The following is an 18,693-nucleotide window of genomic DNA, read 5'->3' as shown; positions in this document are numbered from 1 at the left end:
GACAAGGAGCAGGGCAGTGGTTGGATGGTTCGGAGGTTCTGAGGGTGGCAGTCAGAGGGCGGGAAGTGGGAGGGGGCAGATAGGGGGCGGGGACTGTTTGGGGAGGCATAGCTTTCCCTACCCGGCCCTCCATACAGTTTTGGAACCCCGATGTGGCCCTCAGGCCAAAACGTTTGCCCACCCCTGGTGTACAATATGTGTATTGTACACAAAGTGTATAGTGCTAAGTGTATGCAGTTTTGAAGCATAATTTTACATTAACAAAAGCCCAGAATTTTTTCTTAGATACGTTATCCATTGCCCTTTAAAACGGCATTTTATTTCAGTAGCTCAATTGATTATGACTTCGGCAATTACCTGTGCAAAATGTCATGATTCTCCCCTGCGTACAATAAAGTGTACGTTACTATGAATATTACCTAAATTATTCATTAATCACACTCATCTACATTTGTTTAAAATACAGAAAAGCCATCATAAATCATTTTTAATCTTTGACTCCAGTTGTCAAAATAGATTCCAATGCCAGAAATGAAGTGCATGTCAGAAAATTAACTCTAGATAAGAGAGTTAAAACTACCATTTTAAAAATAAGGAATTTAAAAAAATCAAGCTTTCTATAAAATAACCAGCAGAGGGCATTATTCCATTATAATTTTTGACAGGATTGCTTCAAAGAAACTCTCTGTTATTATGGATATTATACTTAGTTAGAGCAGGGGTTGGTTTGTTTGGGGATTTTTAATACACTACATCATAAACTACATTATAGAATTTGTAGATGTAATTCCAGATCCTTTATTTTTTCTACTCAGTTTTGCGTATTATTGTTGAGAGATTTATTCAGGAATATAAATTTTAACAGCACATCCAATTTGCAAAAGAAATTGAAAAAGATGTTAAGTTATTCTTCCTTTATATAAATATCATTAATTAAATCTAATGAGGCAACTCTTAGAATACATTTATTATTTATAAAATAAGTAAAATCACCAACCGAAAGTTGAAATTGGTAGTGGCTAAAATGTAACAGATCTTATTAGGCTTGAGGTACTAAAGAAATTCAAATCAGAACACATACAGTTATATTATGTGATGTCTGTGATCATTCCTCTTTCAAGGTAAACCACAGCAGAATTGACATGGCATAAACAAATGCTTAAAGTATGCCCTATAAAATATTCAGCAACAATCAGCATTTGAATAAATTCATTTGTAATAAGTTGTTTGTTACTTACATATCCCAATTTGAAGCTGCCCGCAACTGTTGTATTAACAACGGGAACTAGAATAAGGAATAGATAAATATACATTTTTATTTCTCAAAAAATTCCCTATTCACGTATGAGTATATAGATATACGTCTTATGAAAATACATATTAAGATTTTTTTTAAAATGTCTATTTTGTACTCTGACTACAAAAGACCTTGGGTGCCGTTCAAAATCCATTGACTCAAAAGGATGTATTGACAGTTTGGAAAAAATCTTCAAAGTTTATGTTCCTAACGTTTAAAAAAAAAAAGTGAGAAATTTTTTGAAGCTTTGCTTAAAAATATATTCACCAGATAAAAATAAATATATACTAGAAAAATTGTGATCTGCCAACACACACAAAGGTAAACACACAAATGGCTATTCATCTGAACTAAACAAACCAAACAACCAGCTTACAAATTCTACGTTACTCTGCAATACAATTGTTTTGGCTAATATCAAGTCTAGTATCAACTGAGTATTCAACACACCATCTGTCAGGACTGTTTCCAGCCCTCACACAGACTCTATGATCTAATATGTGTCTGTCCCCAACTGTTATGATCTTATTTAGTCTAATGCATGTGTGGGAAAACTCTGCCCTTATTACTCCACTATAATTGCAATGACTTTATTGAGGGCAGAATTTGACTTCAATGGAGTTAGTGGCACACATGTAAATAAGGGGAAATTAGGCCATGAATGTTTACCTTCAGTCAAACAAAATAAACTAAAGAAAAAAACCTCAAAATTCAAAGCTGTAAACTTATTTAAAAAGGCAGTTTGTTATAATAATTCTGAGAGTGTGTAGATCACTTCCATAGTTAAAATACAGAGAAGGGAAGTGCAAGCTTTTGCTATTTTTGCATACCCATGACTGAAAAATGAATTATGCCACCACGCAGAGACCAGCAAAACTGATTTCCACATGCAGTTTGTTTCCTTAATGGTTGTATATGTTTTAGAAAACATGTTTACCGTCTATAAAGGTATGGTCAAGGAGGATTGTCTAACATTTTGATATGCACATTTTTTTCCAAGAGCAGTTTTCTGTGTTACAGCTTTTATAAATAACAATTTATAGCATCTTAAACATTTCAAGGTGCTATTAATGTTGGAGACAGTTTAAATAATTATTTAATTAACTCTATTAATGTAGCGAATTATAACCAACAAATTCATCTGGAGTCTAAGAGACAGACAATGCTCCATAACTTCTTTTCAAGAAACCTAATTGGTACATTTCATTGCTTTGTCCTTAATTGGCTGTACTGCATGTGTTTTTATACCAACAGGTTCTTAAAATAGAAGTAAAGGGCACCAGTGCTAAAGGCAGCTGACTTTTGCTGCAATGGCTGGTATGTGAACCATGCTGACTCTCCGGGAACTTTACTACTTACCAGCTGTGAGCTGATTAACCTGGTTGCTACTTCCTTGTGGCCAGCCACAGTGCACAGATAGCACAGCAAATTCAATTTAGCTCGTGTTGCCCCTGTGTTCTTCTCAGTGGAGTCAACCAATGAGCACACTTGTTGCAAAAAATCATTCCAGTCCATTTCTTTCAGAGATAATAGCTTCTCAACTGTACACAAAAAATGTCAGCAGCTGTTTAAAAATTATGAATGGACACCTTTGATTTTACTTTTAAATACTAAAATATAGTTATGTCCACATGAACCAAAGTAATTTTAAAACTTTTGGATACAATCACAACTTTGCCTTAATGTCATCGTAAATATCAAAGAATTTAATTTTATTAGAATACAATTATGAGAATTATCAAAAAGACCAAGAGAAAAAAGGGGATATAATACATAACAGATCTATACAAAACTATTTTCAAAGAGCAAAATCCATTAGGTTCTTATTTACAGTTTTCATTTGGTCCTTGCTTAAGTAAACCCACACTGCCTTCCCATGGATTATAGGAAGTGATACTGTCCTCATTCATTCTTTAATTTTTAATCAGATTTCATCAATGGGAGTTTGCCAGAACAACAATAAAGCAAAAATTAAGTAAAAAAGTCTGAGGAATTTGCTCAGAATCACAACTTATTTGAAGCATGTGTGCAGGTATGCATGTGCTTAAACAGTTGTAGCATCAGGGCCTAAGTGACTTGAACAAGAGAGTCATATCGCAGCTGGGATTAGAATTAATTTCATGACTTTCAAGGAAAGCCATGAAAATTCTTTCATTCCATAGAGCTAAGCAATCCTGTCCATTCCTTGTTGCACCCCTAAAAATATATTTATTTTTGTAAATGGTATCCAGACATTTTCATAGTGAATGTGTTGATTGTTCTTGGCAATATTTAAGGGGACTAATTCTCTTCTGTCTTACACCAATTTTACACTGGGATAACTCCACTGACTTCAAAGAAGGCACTCCTGATTTACACCAGCGTAAGCAGGAAGAGAATCAGACTTTGGGTATTTATTTTAACCTTGATTCTCATCTTTGAAAAGGAAAAGTTTAGCCCTCAGTGTTGATATTCAGCACCAGGCTAAGCATCTTTTTACAAGATATTCTAACACTAGCCAAACAGTTGTTTGCCAGCAAAAATAAAAAACCTGCAAACTATGCTAGTTTTATAGCCTCAAACACAATCGTCCAGTTGTTAAATAAATTATATCCAGCTATTGTATAGCAAATGACACTGGAACCCATTTGTAATGCAGATCAAACTATTCAGCTCCATAGTGAACAGTTTCAAAGTTGGATGCTTAAAGGCAGATACCTCAATCTACATTCAGACACCTAAATAAGCAGCCTGGAATCCAAGAGCTGTTAAGAACCTTTAGTTCCCTTTGAAGAGACAATGAAAGTTGTGCGTGCTAAGCACCTCTGAACAGCAGATCACTTATTTACATTCATACTGTATTTTGGCAGGTAATATTTCCAACACACCTCTGAACAACATACTAATCCACAGAGACCTTCCTACCAACACTACAAAAGGAAGGATTCTAGGTGGACTCCTCCTGAAGGTCGAAACAACAGACTGGACTTCTACATAGAGTGCTTCCGCCGACATGCACGGGCTGAAATTGTGGAAAAGCAGCATCACTTGCCCCACAACCTCAGCCGTGCAGAACACAATGCCATCCACAGCCTCAGAAACAACTCTGACATCATAATCAAAAAGGCTGATAAAGGAGGTGCTGTCGTCATCATGAATAGGTCGGAATATGAACAAGAGGCTGCTCGGCAGCTCTCCAACACTACTTTCTACAAGCCATTACCCTCTGATCCCACTGGGGGTTACCAAAAGAAACTACACCATTTGCTCAAGAAACTCCCTGAAAAAGCACAAGAACAAATCCGCACAGACATACCCCTGGAACAGCGACTTGGGGTATTCTATCTGCTACCCAAGATCCATAAACCTGGAAATCCTGGGCGCCCCATCATCTCAGGCATTGGCACCCTGACAGCAGGATTGTCTGGCTATGTAGACTCCCTCCTCAGGCCCTACACTACCAGCACTCCCTGCTATCTTCGAGACATCACTGACTTCCTGAGGAAACTACAATCCATCGGTGATCTTCCTGAAAACACCATCCTGGCCGCTATGGATGTAGAAGCCCTCTACACCAACATTCCACACAAAGATGGACTACAATCCGTCAGGAACAGTATCCCCGATAATGTCACGGCAAACCTGGTGGCTGAACTTTGTGACTTTGTCCTCACCCATAACTATTTCACATTTGGGGACAATGTATACCTTCAAATCAGAGGCACTGCTATGGGTACCCGCATGGCCCCACAGTAGGTCAACATTTTTATGGCTGACTTAGAACGCTTCCTCAGCTCTCGTCCCCTAATGCCCCTACTCTACTTGCGCTATATTGATGACATCTTCATCATCATCTGGACCCATGGAAAAGAAGCCCTTGAGGAATTCCACCATGATTTCAACAATTTCCATCCCACCATCAACCTCAGCCTGGTCCAGTCCACACAAGAGATCCACTTCCTGGACACTACAGTGCTAATAAACGATGGTCACATAAACACCACCCTATAATGGAAACCTAGTGACCACTATTCCTACCTACATGCCTCCAGCTTTCACCCAGATCACACCACACGATACATTGTCTACAGCCAAGCTCTACGACACAATCACATTTGCTCCAACCCCTCAGACAGAGACAAACACCTACAAGATCTCTATCAAGCATTCTTACAACTACAATACCCACCTGCTGAAGTGAAGAAACAGATTGATAGAGCCAGAAGAGTACCTAGAAGTCACTTACTACAGGACAGGCCCAACAAAGAAAATAACAGAACGCCACTAGCCAGCACCTTCAGCCCCCAGCTAAAACCTCTCCAACGCATCATCAAGGATCTACAACCTATCCTGAAGGGTGACCCATCACTCTCACAAATCTTGGGAGACAGGCCAGTCCTTGCCTACAGACAGCCCTCCAACCTGAAACAACCAGCAACCACACACCACACAACAGAACCACTAACCCAGGAACCTATCCTTGCAACAAAGCCCGTTGCCAACTGCGTCCACATATCTATTCAGGGGATACCATCATAGGGCCTAATCACATCAGCCACACTATCGGAGGCTCATTCACCTGCACATCTGCCAAATGTGATATATGCCATCATGTGCCAGCAATGTCCCTCTGCCATGTACATTGGTCAAACTGGACAGTCTCTACGTAAAAGAATAAATGGACACAAATCAGATGGCAAGAATTATAACATTCATAAACCAGTCGGAGAACACTTCAATCTCTCTGGTCACTCGATCTCTGACCTAAAAGTCACAATATTACAACAAAAAGACTTCAAAAACAGACTCCAACGAGACACTGCTGATTTGGAATTAATTTGCAAACTGGATACAATTAACTCAGGTTTGAATAGAGACTGTGTAATGACTCATCCACTCCCAAAGTAAAACTATTTCCCCCATGTTTATTCGCCCCCCCCCCCCCGTTCCTCAGACATTCTTGTTTAACTGCTGGAAATGGCCCACCTTGATTCTCACTACAAAAGGTTTTCTTCCCCCCCATCACTCCCTACCCCCGCTCTCCTGCTGGTAATAGCTCATCTTAAGTGATCACTCTCCTTACAGTGTGTATGATAACACCCATTTTTTCATATTCTGTGTGTATATAAATCTCCTCACTGTATTTTCCACTGAATGCATCTGATGAAGTGAGCTGTAGCTCACGAAAGCTTATGCTCAAATAAATTGGTTAGTCTCTAAGGTGCCACAAGTACTCCTTTTTCTTTTTGCGAATACAGATTAACACGGCTGCTACTCTGAAACCTGTCTACCTTTAATCACCCAAGTGTGAAAACTTTGAACTATGACTTTATCCTACAGAAAGTATTTGTTGCTGTTTGGGGCCAAGGGATACTATATTACAACAAAATCACTGCTCAATATATGGATCATACCAAACGGAACAGAATCTTACATTATTCCTCATTCCCTACTCCCACCATAAAGAGCTGAGAAGGAAAAATTTACGAGGGCGAGATGCCACCTGAATTCCAAAAGGAACATATTTTTGGCTGAAATTCATCTTCAAACATAATATATTTTAACAATACCTCCGTAAATAGACCAAAAGGAAATAGTCCAAAGGAACTAGTATTACTTTCCTGATAACAATCAGCCTTTTGTTTTTTTATAAAAAACTTCACTTGATGCCAAAAACAAAAAACAAAACAAAAAAACCCACAACCCTCCCCCCCCACAAAAAACCCCAACAACCCCAACAATCCCAAACCCCAACAATACTGGGCATTAGGAGCATTTCACAATTATAGGTAGGACTTGTAGTGCCATCTTTTGTTATGGTTCAGCAACTCTTCCCATCATAAGACCCTTATTAGTTGCAAAGCTTTAAAGCATTTGGGCTGAAATCTTCCATGCCAGGTATCTGCCTGGAAAATGTCTGCCAAAACAGTTCAACCCTTTCCAAGAATGTTTTGCCCATGTTAAGAAATTCTGGCAACCTTTTAAAAAGTGTAGTACCTCCATGCTTTGGAGCAGGGACTTGAAATGGGTCAGGGATGTGACTTTTGCTGTCCATGAAAATCCATCCAAATATTATCAAATTAGAAACCTTTGAAAACTCTCAGTTTTCACATGCTCAGTAGAGGTTTCTTTAATTTTAGCAGCTAAAAATCTCCAAAGATTCCAACCTCACTGCACATGCTCTCGTCTCTCATAGCTTCTATTGCTCACCAGAATGCACATTCACCATCCCTGAAGAGCAAGTGAGCATTTGCCAGTCCAATAAAAACAGGAATGAAGCTGGACTTTCCCTGTAACTGCTACTCTGGGGCAGGGTGGGGACAAGCAGGGAGTGTCTCTCCTGTGCTCTCAGAGACCCTTCTTGCTGGCACCTTGGCAGCATGGAGGAGCAAGCTGCCTAATCTGATTTGAGTAAGGACAAGAGCTAGACTGAGGATGGGGGAAAAGAATAGATTGAGACAAGGAGTCTAGTGAGACTGGAACTAGAGGGTGGGAAGAGAAACTGTTACTGGCAGCTCTCTAGGGGAAGAGGCTGGGACTAGCTGGTCAATGAAACAGACTGGGACCGGGGGGGCGGGGAACAAAGGCTCAGAACAGTTGAGCAAGGAGACACAGATGATGAGGAAAATGGGGGGAGGAACTGGGAGTCAGTTGTTTGTGAGTGAGAGCGCTGATCAAAATGACAAGCCAGGAGATGGGGAGGACTGGGACTGGCTGAAAAACAGGACTGGGAGTAAGAAACAGAGCAGGGGGAAAACTGGATGAAGAGCCCAGAGGGGGAGACTGGGAGTTGGTGGGGGGCTGGAGGGAAGCATAAAATCAGGTCCAATGAAGAGTCAGGAGGGAAGAAACTGGGACTGAAAAGAATAGTATATGATTGTGTAATTATAGACTCTATTGTAATGCATATGCACAAGTGGACTGAATTAAAGTTGCACAGGTAACCTTAATTCTGTCATTTCATAAGTTTCAAGTGCTTGACTTTGGAACCCTAATAGTATTTTTAACATTTTTAACTTGGTTTTCATATGTAATTCATACTTAATTTTCCCTAACATCTGACTGTGTTCTGCGAATAAATTTGATGCAACTAGAGTAAAAAACCCTTGTATAGTGAATTTCTGTAGTTAAGTCATTGAATCATGCAGTTCACTGTAAAGGGATGAACTTTTTCGCCCTAGATTTAACAGCATAAAAAGACACGGAGCTGAGTCACATGTGATCAGGCTCTCATACACTCCAGCTGTCTGCTGGAAAATGTTGGGACTTTGATCAGCACAGTTGAACACACTAACTCCCAAACCCTGGGAGAGTCCCATCCAAGATTTTCAAAAGGACAGGCTTCAAAGTCCTTATGGAGCCATCTAAATAAAGTGATCTGATTTTCAAAAGTCTAAGCAATTCCAAATGGAGAGAGTTATTCCACAAAAAACATACATATTGTATTCATTTATTTCCTAAAGGTTTTAAATAAAAAATTAATCAATGTCAGAAGCAACTAAAGTTGTCCATAGCTTTAGTATAACAACTGGATTTGAGTGCTTATTTTTTTGGTTTGCTATTTTCTAAATAGGGCCTAATAAGTCTTGCTTTCTTGTAGGCTGAGCTCTGCAACCCATGAATAATACATTCTCTTTGAAATCGGTATAAACACAATAGAAAATGATCTCAAATTTTCTTTCAAACATTTAGCATTTAATATAACAAACTACATTGTAAAACAATTACCAATTCTTCCTCGAATATATGCATGAGATTCATTATCACCTAGACAAAAACAACAAGGAGTCCCGTGGCATCTTAAAGACTAACAGATATATTTGAGCATAAGCTTTCATGGGTAAAAATCTCACTTCTTCAGATGCACTAGGAAAGTTATGAATTGCAATCAACGGGAAACTATTCAGATGGAAAATTATGAAGAAAATGAAAACATGTTATGTAAGTATGTGCTATCATGTGAAGCACTTACACATTTTATCAACTTCATCAGGACTGTACCTGAATGTGCCGGTATATGTAACATTTTCAAGTCAAATCTAACTGGTGCTTGTTTCATTATCTGGAAAAAACAAAATAGAAAAAACAGTGATTTTTTAAAAGCATTTGTAAATGTCTTTAAAGTAGAGAAACATATAAACACAGACACAGATAGACAAAAATATATTTGGCACATGAACCCAATACAAGCCACTCCCACCATTATAATTTAAGTGTCAATGAGCCACAGGCCTAGAACCCAGGCCCACAAGGTTCATGAGAGCAGTCACGCTCCACAGCCTACCTAGCAGCCTGCTATCAGTAGCTTACCTGAGACCCATGTAGCCCAGCCCCAGTGTGAGGCACCACCCTGGAGGTCCAACTGGCAGAGTCCCAAAGCAGCTGATTGCCTGCCCACACCACCCCCCCTCCGGAAGGCCATACCCAAGTGCTGTCAAACTGGGCCACCTTTCTCCAATTGATGTCAGCCATCTTTGATGACCTTCACCAAGCTCAAACAGGGCCAGGCTGCTCACAACTGGACAGCCCCCGCAACATCCATGGCCTACAGTGTTTATTAGGCTTCACAAACTTCTACCAGAGGTTCATTTAGAATTTTCCAAAAGACAAGCCAAGCCCTTTACTGCCATACTCCAGAAAAACATGCAGTTCCATTGGTCACCCAAGGCCCAGCACATATTCAAGCAGTCAAAGCTTGCCTTCACCACAGCTCCAGAACTGGCCCACCCAGGTGCAATTCAAGCTTTCGTTGTGGAAGCAGATGTCTTCAGTATGTCAATCAGGGGAGTCCTATCCCAAAGGCAAATACTGCACCACATCACCTACTACTTGAGGAAGCTCACCCATACTGAGAAAAAACAACAAGATCTTTGACAAGAGCTCCTGGCAATTAAAATCACCTTTGAAGAGCAGCAACGCTACTTGGAAAGGGCCCACCATCAGGTCCAAGTGTTCACTGACCATAAGAACCAGAGTTCCTGCACATGGCCAAGTCCCTAAACCAACAACAGTTCCAGTGCCCTATTCTTCTCCTGGTTAAACTTTACCATGACCAACTGCCCAGAAACAGCAAGGCCAACACCTTTTCCCAAAGATATGGCTCTGACCCATGAGGTCCCAGTTTGGAATCCAAATTACAGTGTATGCATCTCACTGTTTCCATGTCCATATCGAATCAATTCATTGGGGAAAAAAAAAAAAATCAGCCAAGTGTTTTCCTCAATAACCTCTCTTATTTATATTGGCCAAAACCAGAGTTCCCACTGAAGGCAGAAGCAGATTTTTAAAATTCACAGTTAACATTAGGCTTGATTAACTACCAGAGATTGTAGAAAACTCTGCTGAAGAAGTATCATGTCCTTTTATTCCCTGGTGTTTTACCTGAAAGTAATATTTACCTGGCAAACTGCTCTCAAACAAATGGTGGAGTCAAAGTTTTGGTAAAAGAAATTTTTTCCAGGAAAATGTCTCAGACTTGACAAAAAAAGGCCAGGCTCTGTCATGAGAAAAAAACCAAACCAAACCAAACCCTACCTGATCATTAAATGTCACCTGCTCCTGGGCCTATCATGGTACACAGCAGGATATTTTGGACTGGCCTACACTTGAGTTTAAACCAGGTTAACTAGAATCATGTTTAAGTGGCCTTAACTGGAAAGATGCTAACACAGTTTCCCTGGCCAGTGAATTCATGGATGAAATGCACTATCAAAGACAAAACAGAGACAAATGGACAGTGTGAAAATCTAAATCCTAGTGTAAAAGGATTAGTATCCAGTGAGAAGACACCTACCTCTACAAAGTTTAATTTTAACAGGCATACCTATAAATAAATATCTGTCATGACTATATGTTACTAGAGTTTAATAAGTGAATGCAAGATATCAAAAGGTAAATCTGTAAGGGCACCGAATGCAACATTTAGTAGCTTCCATTAATTATGGGAAACCCTTTCAGATTAATATTTGATCCCCAGATAAATCAGTTCTCCATACTGATTGTATAATAGGGCCATAAAAACTGCAGAAATCTTGTCAAAAGAATTAGCAGTTGACTGGGTGGAGCAATAAAGGAAAGGAAAAAAAAGAGAACAATAAAGGCAATGAGAACAATAAAGGAAAGGAAAAGAGTGGTTGCCCCATTTAAAGATTTATTTGTGCAATACACAGCACAGCAAGTTCCTTAATCTACTCTTTAGTATTTTACTTTGCCATACCTTTGGATTGTCAAGAATAGGAGTTACAAAAAGGTCTGACTCTGTGTAGATGAGCTCTTTCATCTTGGACTCCATGTCCTGCTGGCTTGAGTGTCCATTTTTACCCTAGAACAACAACAAAAATACAGTAGTCAGGTTTGTAAGAAAACTTTTCAAAATTTTTTGCAGCAATATTTCTTTTAAACATTACCAAACTGTATTGTATGGATAACACAAATACTCAGTGTTTGTATTATTTGCTTTATGGTAGTGAATAGATTCCTTAACTAAGATCAGGTCCCACTGTGGTGGGCACTATACGAACATACAGTAAGAGAAAGATGCTGATCTAATAGAAATAGACTAGTCGGACAAAGGGTGCTGAGACAAAAAGAGATTACGTGACTTGCCCAAGTCCTAAAAGTCTTTCCAGAATCAGGGCCTTATATTCATTATCCCCACCCCAGTTACTGCTGCATATTCTATTACATTTTTTTTTTTTTAAAAATTCCCACCAACTTACAGACACACTTTTCCTAAATCTCATATGAAAGAACAGGTATTTACATGCCAATTATATGGTTTATGCATCTCTCGAACAGTAGCATAGCTGGGGGGGACCGGGGCAGCGGCCGCTCCCCCACCGAGCAGAAGTGACGCCTTTTTATTCTTTGGAGTTTTTTCTTACTCAGTGAACATGTTTTGTATGGACAATGCCCATTTCTCTTTATCTGGTACATCTTTTTAATGTTCATGGGGGTGGGGGGTATTTATACACCCCACCATACCCAATTACCAACACCACAATTTTGCCAAAATGTATTCAGGTGCTTAACTTTATACACTGTGAATAGTCCCATTCAGGGTCAGTGTGAATAAATCTTTGAAGGATTATAGCCCAAGATTTCAACAGCCTTTTTAAAAATAAAGAAAAGGAAATTGGGAACTTACAATCAACAGTTATATAAATGTTTAGATTAACATCATCATGGTCTCTAAAATCACATTTAAATCTAATCCTTTTATTTTATGAGACAATCTGTGGTAATTACCAGTGTTTTGAGTAAACATACTCTTGGGAAAGAATAGCAACTCCAATTTTCTCATAAATGTCAAATGCAGTTGGATGAATAAAACTATCAGCTGTGTTTTATGATTGGTAATTAAAATATTAACATATTCCTTTTGAGCAGCAAAGGTCGATAAGTAAAAATAAAAATCAATTTATTTCAGACATAGCTACATGTTTGTTTTAAAAAAAACAAAACTGTTCATCAAAAAAACAAAACCAAACCCTGTAACTTAAAAGTTAATATTGCAACATTAAGTTAAAAACAAAAAACAGAAAATATAAGTATCAAGAAAAAACAGCTTTTAAAATCCCCACCTTTTAAAAGTCATACAAAATGAGAAAATAGGATAAGGTACATGAAATTTTGAGTAGTCTTACAATTTATATATTTTGTAAGAAATATCTACATATGTGAAAATTAACATTAGACTTTCCAGTAATAACCTTAACACTAACTCCTATTTCTTCCCCCACCCCACGCAATGCAGTTACTCGCTAATGTGTTTAATAAGTATTGTATGTTACACAAAAAGACTAGTATAAAAATAGCACATTATACTTCTATCAAACTATTTTAGAAATTTTACATACTATAACATAAGGTATATCAGTTCTATATACACAAAACAGTGATCTTTCTGCAATAGCGATACTACAGAATTAACTAAAATGTTAGTATTCTGAAATTGAAAGAGGTGTGTGCAATACGCCTTAAAGATACAGTTTCTGTAGTCTGGTGCAACTGAATTTAGTTACTGTAACAGATACATTAGTCCTCTTTCCACCGAAGATGTGTTACACCATCTTCTTATAACTCAGAACTTGAACTATTACATTTCTTGAGAGCTATGCCTTACAGGTCAGAGTTAAGACTGTTCTTGAAATATCTACTGTTAATTTTCATACATGCGGGAGTTTTTTTAGATAATGTATCAACTGTAACAATATTGAAACTTTCTTTATATTACCTTATCTTTTCTCAATGTAAAATTTTTTAATTTTTTTTTTTAAACTATAACACTCCTGGTAATAATGTTTTTGAATGTTTGTGTAACATTCTACAGTAACATTACCCTTTTTATTTAATTAATTTATGTCTTGGTCTGGCAATCTCTTATTTCTCTTAATTAGAGGGCAATAGACGCTGAGCTCCCAAATTTTGGACTAGTCCGGGGCAATTTTGGCCCCTGCTGTAATGAACAGCTGCCCTGAGAACTGATCTTAAAATTCAGTAAATGTGTAGGTTTGGGGATTTTTTGTTTTTAATTTGAAGGGGGAAAGGAGTGCCCAGCTGGCTTTATAATGGAATCCAGGATGAAATCGTAACTATGGAAATATTACAATCTCCTCACCTTTGCCAAACGTAAAGTTCTTTGTGCCGAATTCTGAGTTAAGGCAGCAGTAGCACTACTCATTTCTACTGCAGTGCTAGTCCTCGGAGTGGGACGAGAGCTGAGAGACAGGAGACAAAAATGAAAGAAGAGTGCCGATTAACTTTCATGGATTACACAACATATTCAGGATTATGAAACCTCTACGTAATTCCCATTTGTGTGGGGAAAGCGTCAAGGCTGACAGGCAGAATATTTGTTCCATCAACCCAATATATACTTCCTGTTTTTAAATCTCCCGTAATAGTTTGTTGTTTTTTTCCGCACCATCAACCCTCCAAACCAAAGGATGTAGTCATATTAAAATCCCATCTCCTAAATGTGAGGAGTCACCAAACAATATCTCAAGGTGATTAACTTGCTGGATTGCAATGCACTTTACACTGTTCTTCCATTCTCACTGATGGCTGTTTAGAGCTGGGAAGCATTGAAACTGACAAGTATCCTGACGGTTTTTGTATTCATTCTTTTCATTTTCAAAATGCTGTTTGTTCATAAAATTTTTTCAGAGTCACCGAGAAGATTAGGAAGACACACAAGGAGAGACCAGGGTGTTGTGATAAAAAACAGATTCAGTACTGAATTCATTATTGGTAGATTAACCAAGCAAGGTGTTTGGATTTTACTCCAATGTAATCCTTGCTTTGGACAGATCTTTCTGCTACATTAGTGAATGGTGAGGGAGGGCTGTTTTTAAACAAGCAAGCGTCTGCTTCATGTGGACAGAAACTAAGGCTCTTATATCAAAAATGAATCTCTCCTGCCTTGAGGCAAATGCAAAAAACCACACACAATAGGCCCTCACCAACTAAAACTCATTGTTTCCGTTTTTATTTAATGGCTCCTGTGGCACATTGCACAAATAGCACACATAGCGACTGATAGCCTATGCAGCACAACTGACAGGTCTTTGCAGGCACTATTTGTTGGCCTGGCTGAAACTGCAAGCTTCAGACCCTCCACCCTATTAAGCAATTTTGAATTGCTTCTTAAATGGTAAAGATCATTTGTGCATACATAAAACAAGAAAAGAATAAAAGTAATGAATAACAGAAAAACCTAAATTTTTCTAATCCTGTTTAGCAGAACAGCCCAGAGATTACAAGATATTGCTATGAAAAACAGTAAAATACAGCAATATTTAAATTGTGGGCTACAACATCTCGAGGGTTTCTTTATACTAACTATCTAAACACAATTTTCCCTACAGAATCATGAAACAATCTGCTTGCATAAAAATACTGCATTTCAGCCTGTGCTCTTTTAATTAAAAAATAATACATCTAAGAAGATACTCCATACATTTTTTCATTTCTAGTTTAATTGCTCTGTAGTTTATCATACCTAAGAAGAAATATGGACTCATTTGATTCACCACCAGGGGCGCTTTTAGGCCGCAATTCAGATGGATTTTCTGTTAAAAACAAAACAAAAAACATGGAACTCACTAATTTAAAGATTATGAGGAATAAAATTTATGGAACAGACATACTGCTGGGATTACGAGGTTGATCGGATTTACAGAACACACTCATTTGAAATGAGACAATAATAGCAATACATAATCTTACCTAGTTTGAAAGATTTATTAAGTTGTTTATTATCTGCTCTTGAGGATGATATGTCATTCGAATTTTTATGGGTATCCAATGAGTCCTTGGTATCTCTAGATGCAAACAACTCCATGTTTTCACTGTTGTTTAATAAGAGATGCTAGTTAGATACTAGTTACTTAACATCCTTCAAAAATCAATACTATAGTGTTTTTATATTTGCACTAGTGTTCGCATCAGTGATAGATAAGTTTCAAGAGACAAGATTCAAGATACAATACTTGCATAGCACAAATGTAACAAAATTTTAAAAACATTTTTCTAAATTAAAAGAAAAATACAAATAATGACCAGAAAACAGTTTTTTTAATAGTACAAAAGGATATTTGTCTCCTTATATTTATTATAAAATGTTATTTTCACTGAACATATTGTACCTTGAGCTTATGTCCTGGCTGTTTGTGGAATCATCATATCTGCTGAAAGCATCTTTCCAGAATGGATGCTGTAACAGGTCTGTCCAGTTCAATCTTTGTAATACAATAGAATAAAGAGAGCCTGAAACAGCACTACAATACAGTGCCATGATTTAATATTCTATGAATTTCTCAGTGACTGGCAAATTTGTTATTATGTAACAATGTAATCATACCATTTATGAGTCAGAAGCCCAGTAAAATAGATATTTTAACTGCTCTTCTCCCACTTTCAAAACAAGTTTGGACTGATTTTAAATTTTATAGGATTCTAAAATTGCCACCAGTACCATTATCCTGGTGTCTATTTGTTTCGTATCAGAGTAATTTAATCAAAACACTCGGCACAAATCTTTCAACGAAAACTATATTAATTAATTGCAACATATTCAAAACAGACAATTACATCTCTTTGCAGATGTAATCTGCAAAATGACATGAATTCAGTATTGCAATAGTCATCGCTTTTCGGAAGAGGAGAAAACATAATATGTGATTAATTGTCCTGCATTAGACTGCTTTACCTCTTTTGAGGATCCTTTTGAAGCAAACCATCCAGCAAACTAAGGAAGTGTGAAGAAGGTTTGGGAAGAGCAGAACCTGTAAACAGAAGAACTTCAAATAATATTGGTAATAAAAATAAACTAGCCTAAAACTAGAATGATTATATAAATAATAGAAGAAATATAGAGTTATCCTATATATAGGTCCTGTTCCTGCTATTAGTCACTAAAGACAATGGGGTATACATGGGTACAGATTGTATATGATTACACAACCAGAACCTAAGACAGCATATGCAACAGACGCTTCCAGTTACTAAGCAGCTGTAATTTTAAAAGTTTCTAAAAGCAAATCTTCACATTGGGAAGATTCTCATACTGTATAAAAGAAATGGTTACTCACCCTGTGCAGTAAATGTAGTTTTTCAAGATGTGTCCCTCTATGGGTGCTCCACCCTACTTGTGTTTGCACCCCCTGTGCCTTTGATTGGAAATTTCTCATGGCAGTGTCCGTTTAGCCCATGCAACTACGCTAGTCAGCTTCATGCCATTGTTATATAGTACGGCATGGGTGAACCAACCTCAGTTCCTTCTCTACAGCAAAGCCCTATAACAGAGAAGGAGTAGTGCAGGTAATGGAGCATCCATAGAGACCACATCTTGAAGAACTGCTGTTACTGCACAGGGTGAGAAACCATTTATTCTTCTTCGAGTAGTGTCCCTCCGGTGCTCCACTCTGGGGGTTATTGAGTAGCCCTGCTTTAAGGAGGGGCTTTGGAGTCAAGTCCAGTATGGAAGAAAATACTTCTGATATTGTGTTTGACTCAGCTGTAGAGTCACAAGTTATTGCACAGTGTTCAGCGAATGGATGCATAGAAGCCAAGTAGCAGCTTTACATATTTCAGTAGTGGACACCTTTTTGAGAAATGGTGAAGAAGTAGAAATGAATTTCATACAGTGAGTTCATATGTCCGAAGGTGCTTGAATATTATGCAATTCATAGCAATTAATTCAGTTGGAAATCCACTTGGAAAGTTTTTGATTAGAGATTGCAGATCCTTTGATCTATCTGTGAGTGAGACAAACAATTTGGGGTCTTTCTGAAGGGTTTAGAGTTCTATCCTGACAGAAGGCCAGGGCTCTCCTGACATCAAGGGTATGCAACAATGCCTCTTGTTTATCTAGGTGAGGTTTAGCGTGGAAAACTGGCATGTGAATGGGTTGATTAATTTGGAATTCAGAGGACACTGTTACCCACAGTTTTCAGAACCCAAAGCAGTGGTAATTTAACTGTTTCTCTCCAGATCATGTCAGGAATAAATCACTGGGGACACAGTTCCTCTGTCTCATAAATGATTGGTACAAACAAGAGTGCTTTAACATAAAACTACTCTTTTATTAGGTCTCAAACACACAAGACACACACACACATGTGCTGTAGCAGTAGGTTCAGAACACCCCAAACATTTATCATTACCCAAAGACTGAGATGGTTTTGAGTGATTAGCAGTCAGGCTTCTGGGGGCCCTCCTTCCGTCCAGTTGCTGGGAAGTTTAGGTGTCAGCTCCTTGCCCCAATAAAAGTTTCCTCAGACTGCTCCAAAGCATGCTTTCTAACTCACTCTATAGATTTCCTCTGGACAAAGCACATAGCCTATTAGAGGCTATTATGAGTTATTTCCATCGCAACAGCCAATAACAATTCCTTATTCTCCTTATCAGCAAAGTAACTTCAGCAAACAAAAACCAGAATCGAGGTCAGTTTTCCATATTTCTTCTCCCCTTTCCCCCACAATGAATCTGTCCTTTCACTTTATCTATCCCAATCAGTAAAACTGCAGCTTGCAGCTCTTTTTCTCTGCCTAAGCAAGGCCAGATTTTTCTCCTGACTCTATGGTGTCCTTGATTCTAGCTGGCAGGTGGTGGGAGTGGGGGGGTTGGAGAGAGGAGGGAGAGGCTAAATGCACAAGATGACTGCAGATTAGATCAAATCCAATTCTCTCCCAACAACGTTACGTAGAAATTTGACCTTGTCCTTAAAAAAAACATACTGTGAAAGGAGGGGATACCATAAGGGCTCTAATTTCCCCAACCTGTCATGCTGACATGATGGCTATCAGGAATGTCATTTTCACTAAATGGAGAAGTGAGCAGGTAGCCATCTGTTCAAATGGTGGTGTTGTAAGGCATTTAAGAACCAGATTGAGTTCCCAAACTAGAGTATGATG

General features: G+C 38.2%; 1 protein-coding gene across 3 annotated transcripts in view; it reads right to left on the bottom strand.

The window, feature by feature from the left end:
- Nucleotides 1-18,693, bottom strand: part of ULK4 (unc-51 like kinase 4) — a 388,775-nt gene that overhangs the window by 339,647 nt on the left and 30,435 nt on the right. For 2 of the 3 annotated variants that reach the window (XM_073333131.1, XM_073333133.1), the window contains exons 8-16: nt 16,488-16,563; nt 15,925-16,017; nt 15,506-15,627; nt 15,279-15,348; nt 13,896-13,995; nt 11,493-11,597; nt 9,278-9,338; nt 2,657-2,838; nt 1,239-1,285 (exon numbers count right to left, since the gene is read on the bottom strand). In XM_073333131.1, the coding sequence (XP_073189232.1) occupies nt 1,239-1,285; nt 2,657-2,838; nt 9,278-9,338; nt 11,493-11,597; nt 13,896-13,995; nt 15,279-15,348; nt 15,506-15,627; nt 15,925-16,017; nt 16,488-16,563 (856 nt within the window). Of the gene's footprint in view, nt 1-1,238; nt 1,286-2,656; nt 2,839-9,277; nt 9,339-11,492; nt 11,598-13,895; nt 13,996-15,278; nt 15,349-15,505; nt 15,628-15,924; nt 16,018-16,487; nt 16,579-18,693 lie in introns of all 3 variants that reach the window. The other variant, XM_073333132.1, reaches the window with a different exon arrangement.

Source organism: Lepidochelys kempii, chromosome 2 (genome assembly GCF_965140285.1).
Source record: "Lepidochelys kempii isolate rLepKem1 chromosome 2, rLepKem1.hap1, whole genome shotgun sequence".
NCBI lineage: Eukaryota > Metazoa > Chordata > Testudines > Cheloniidae > Lepidochelys > Lepidochelys kempii.
The sequence above is the reverse complement of the archived record's forward strand: the minus strand, read 5'-3'. Positions and strand labels throughout refer to the sequence as shown.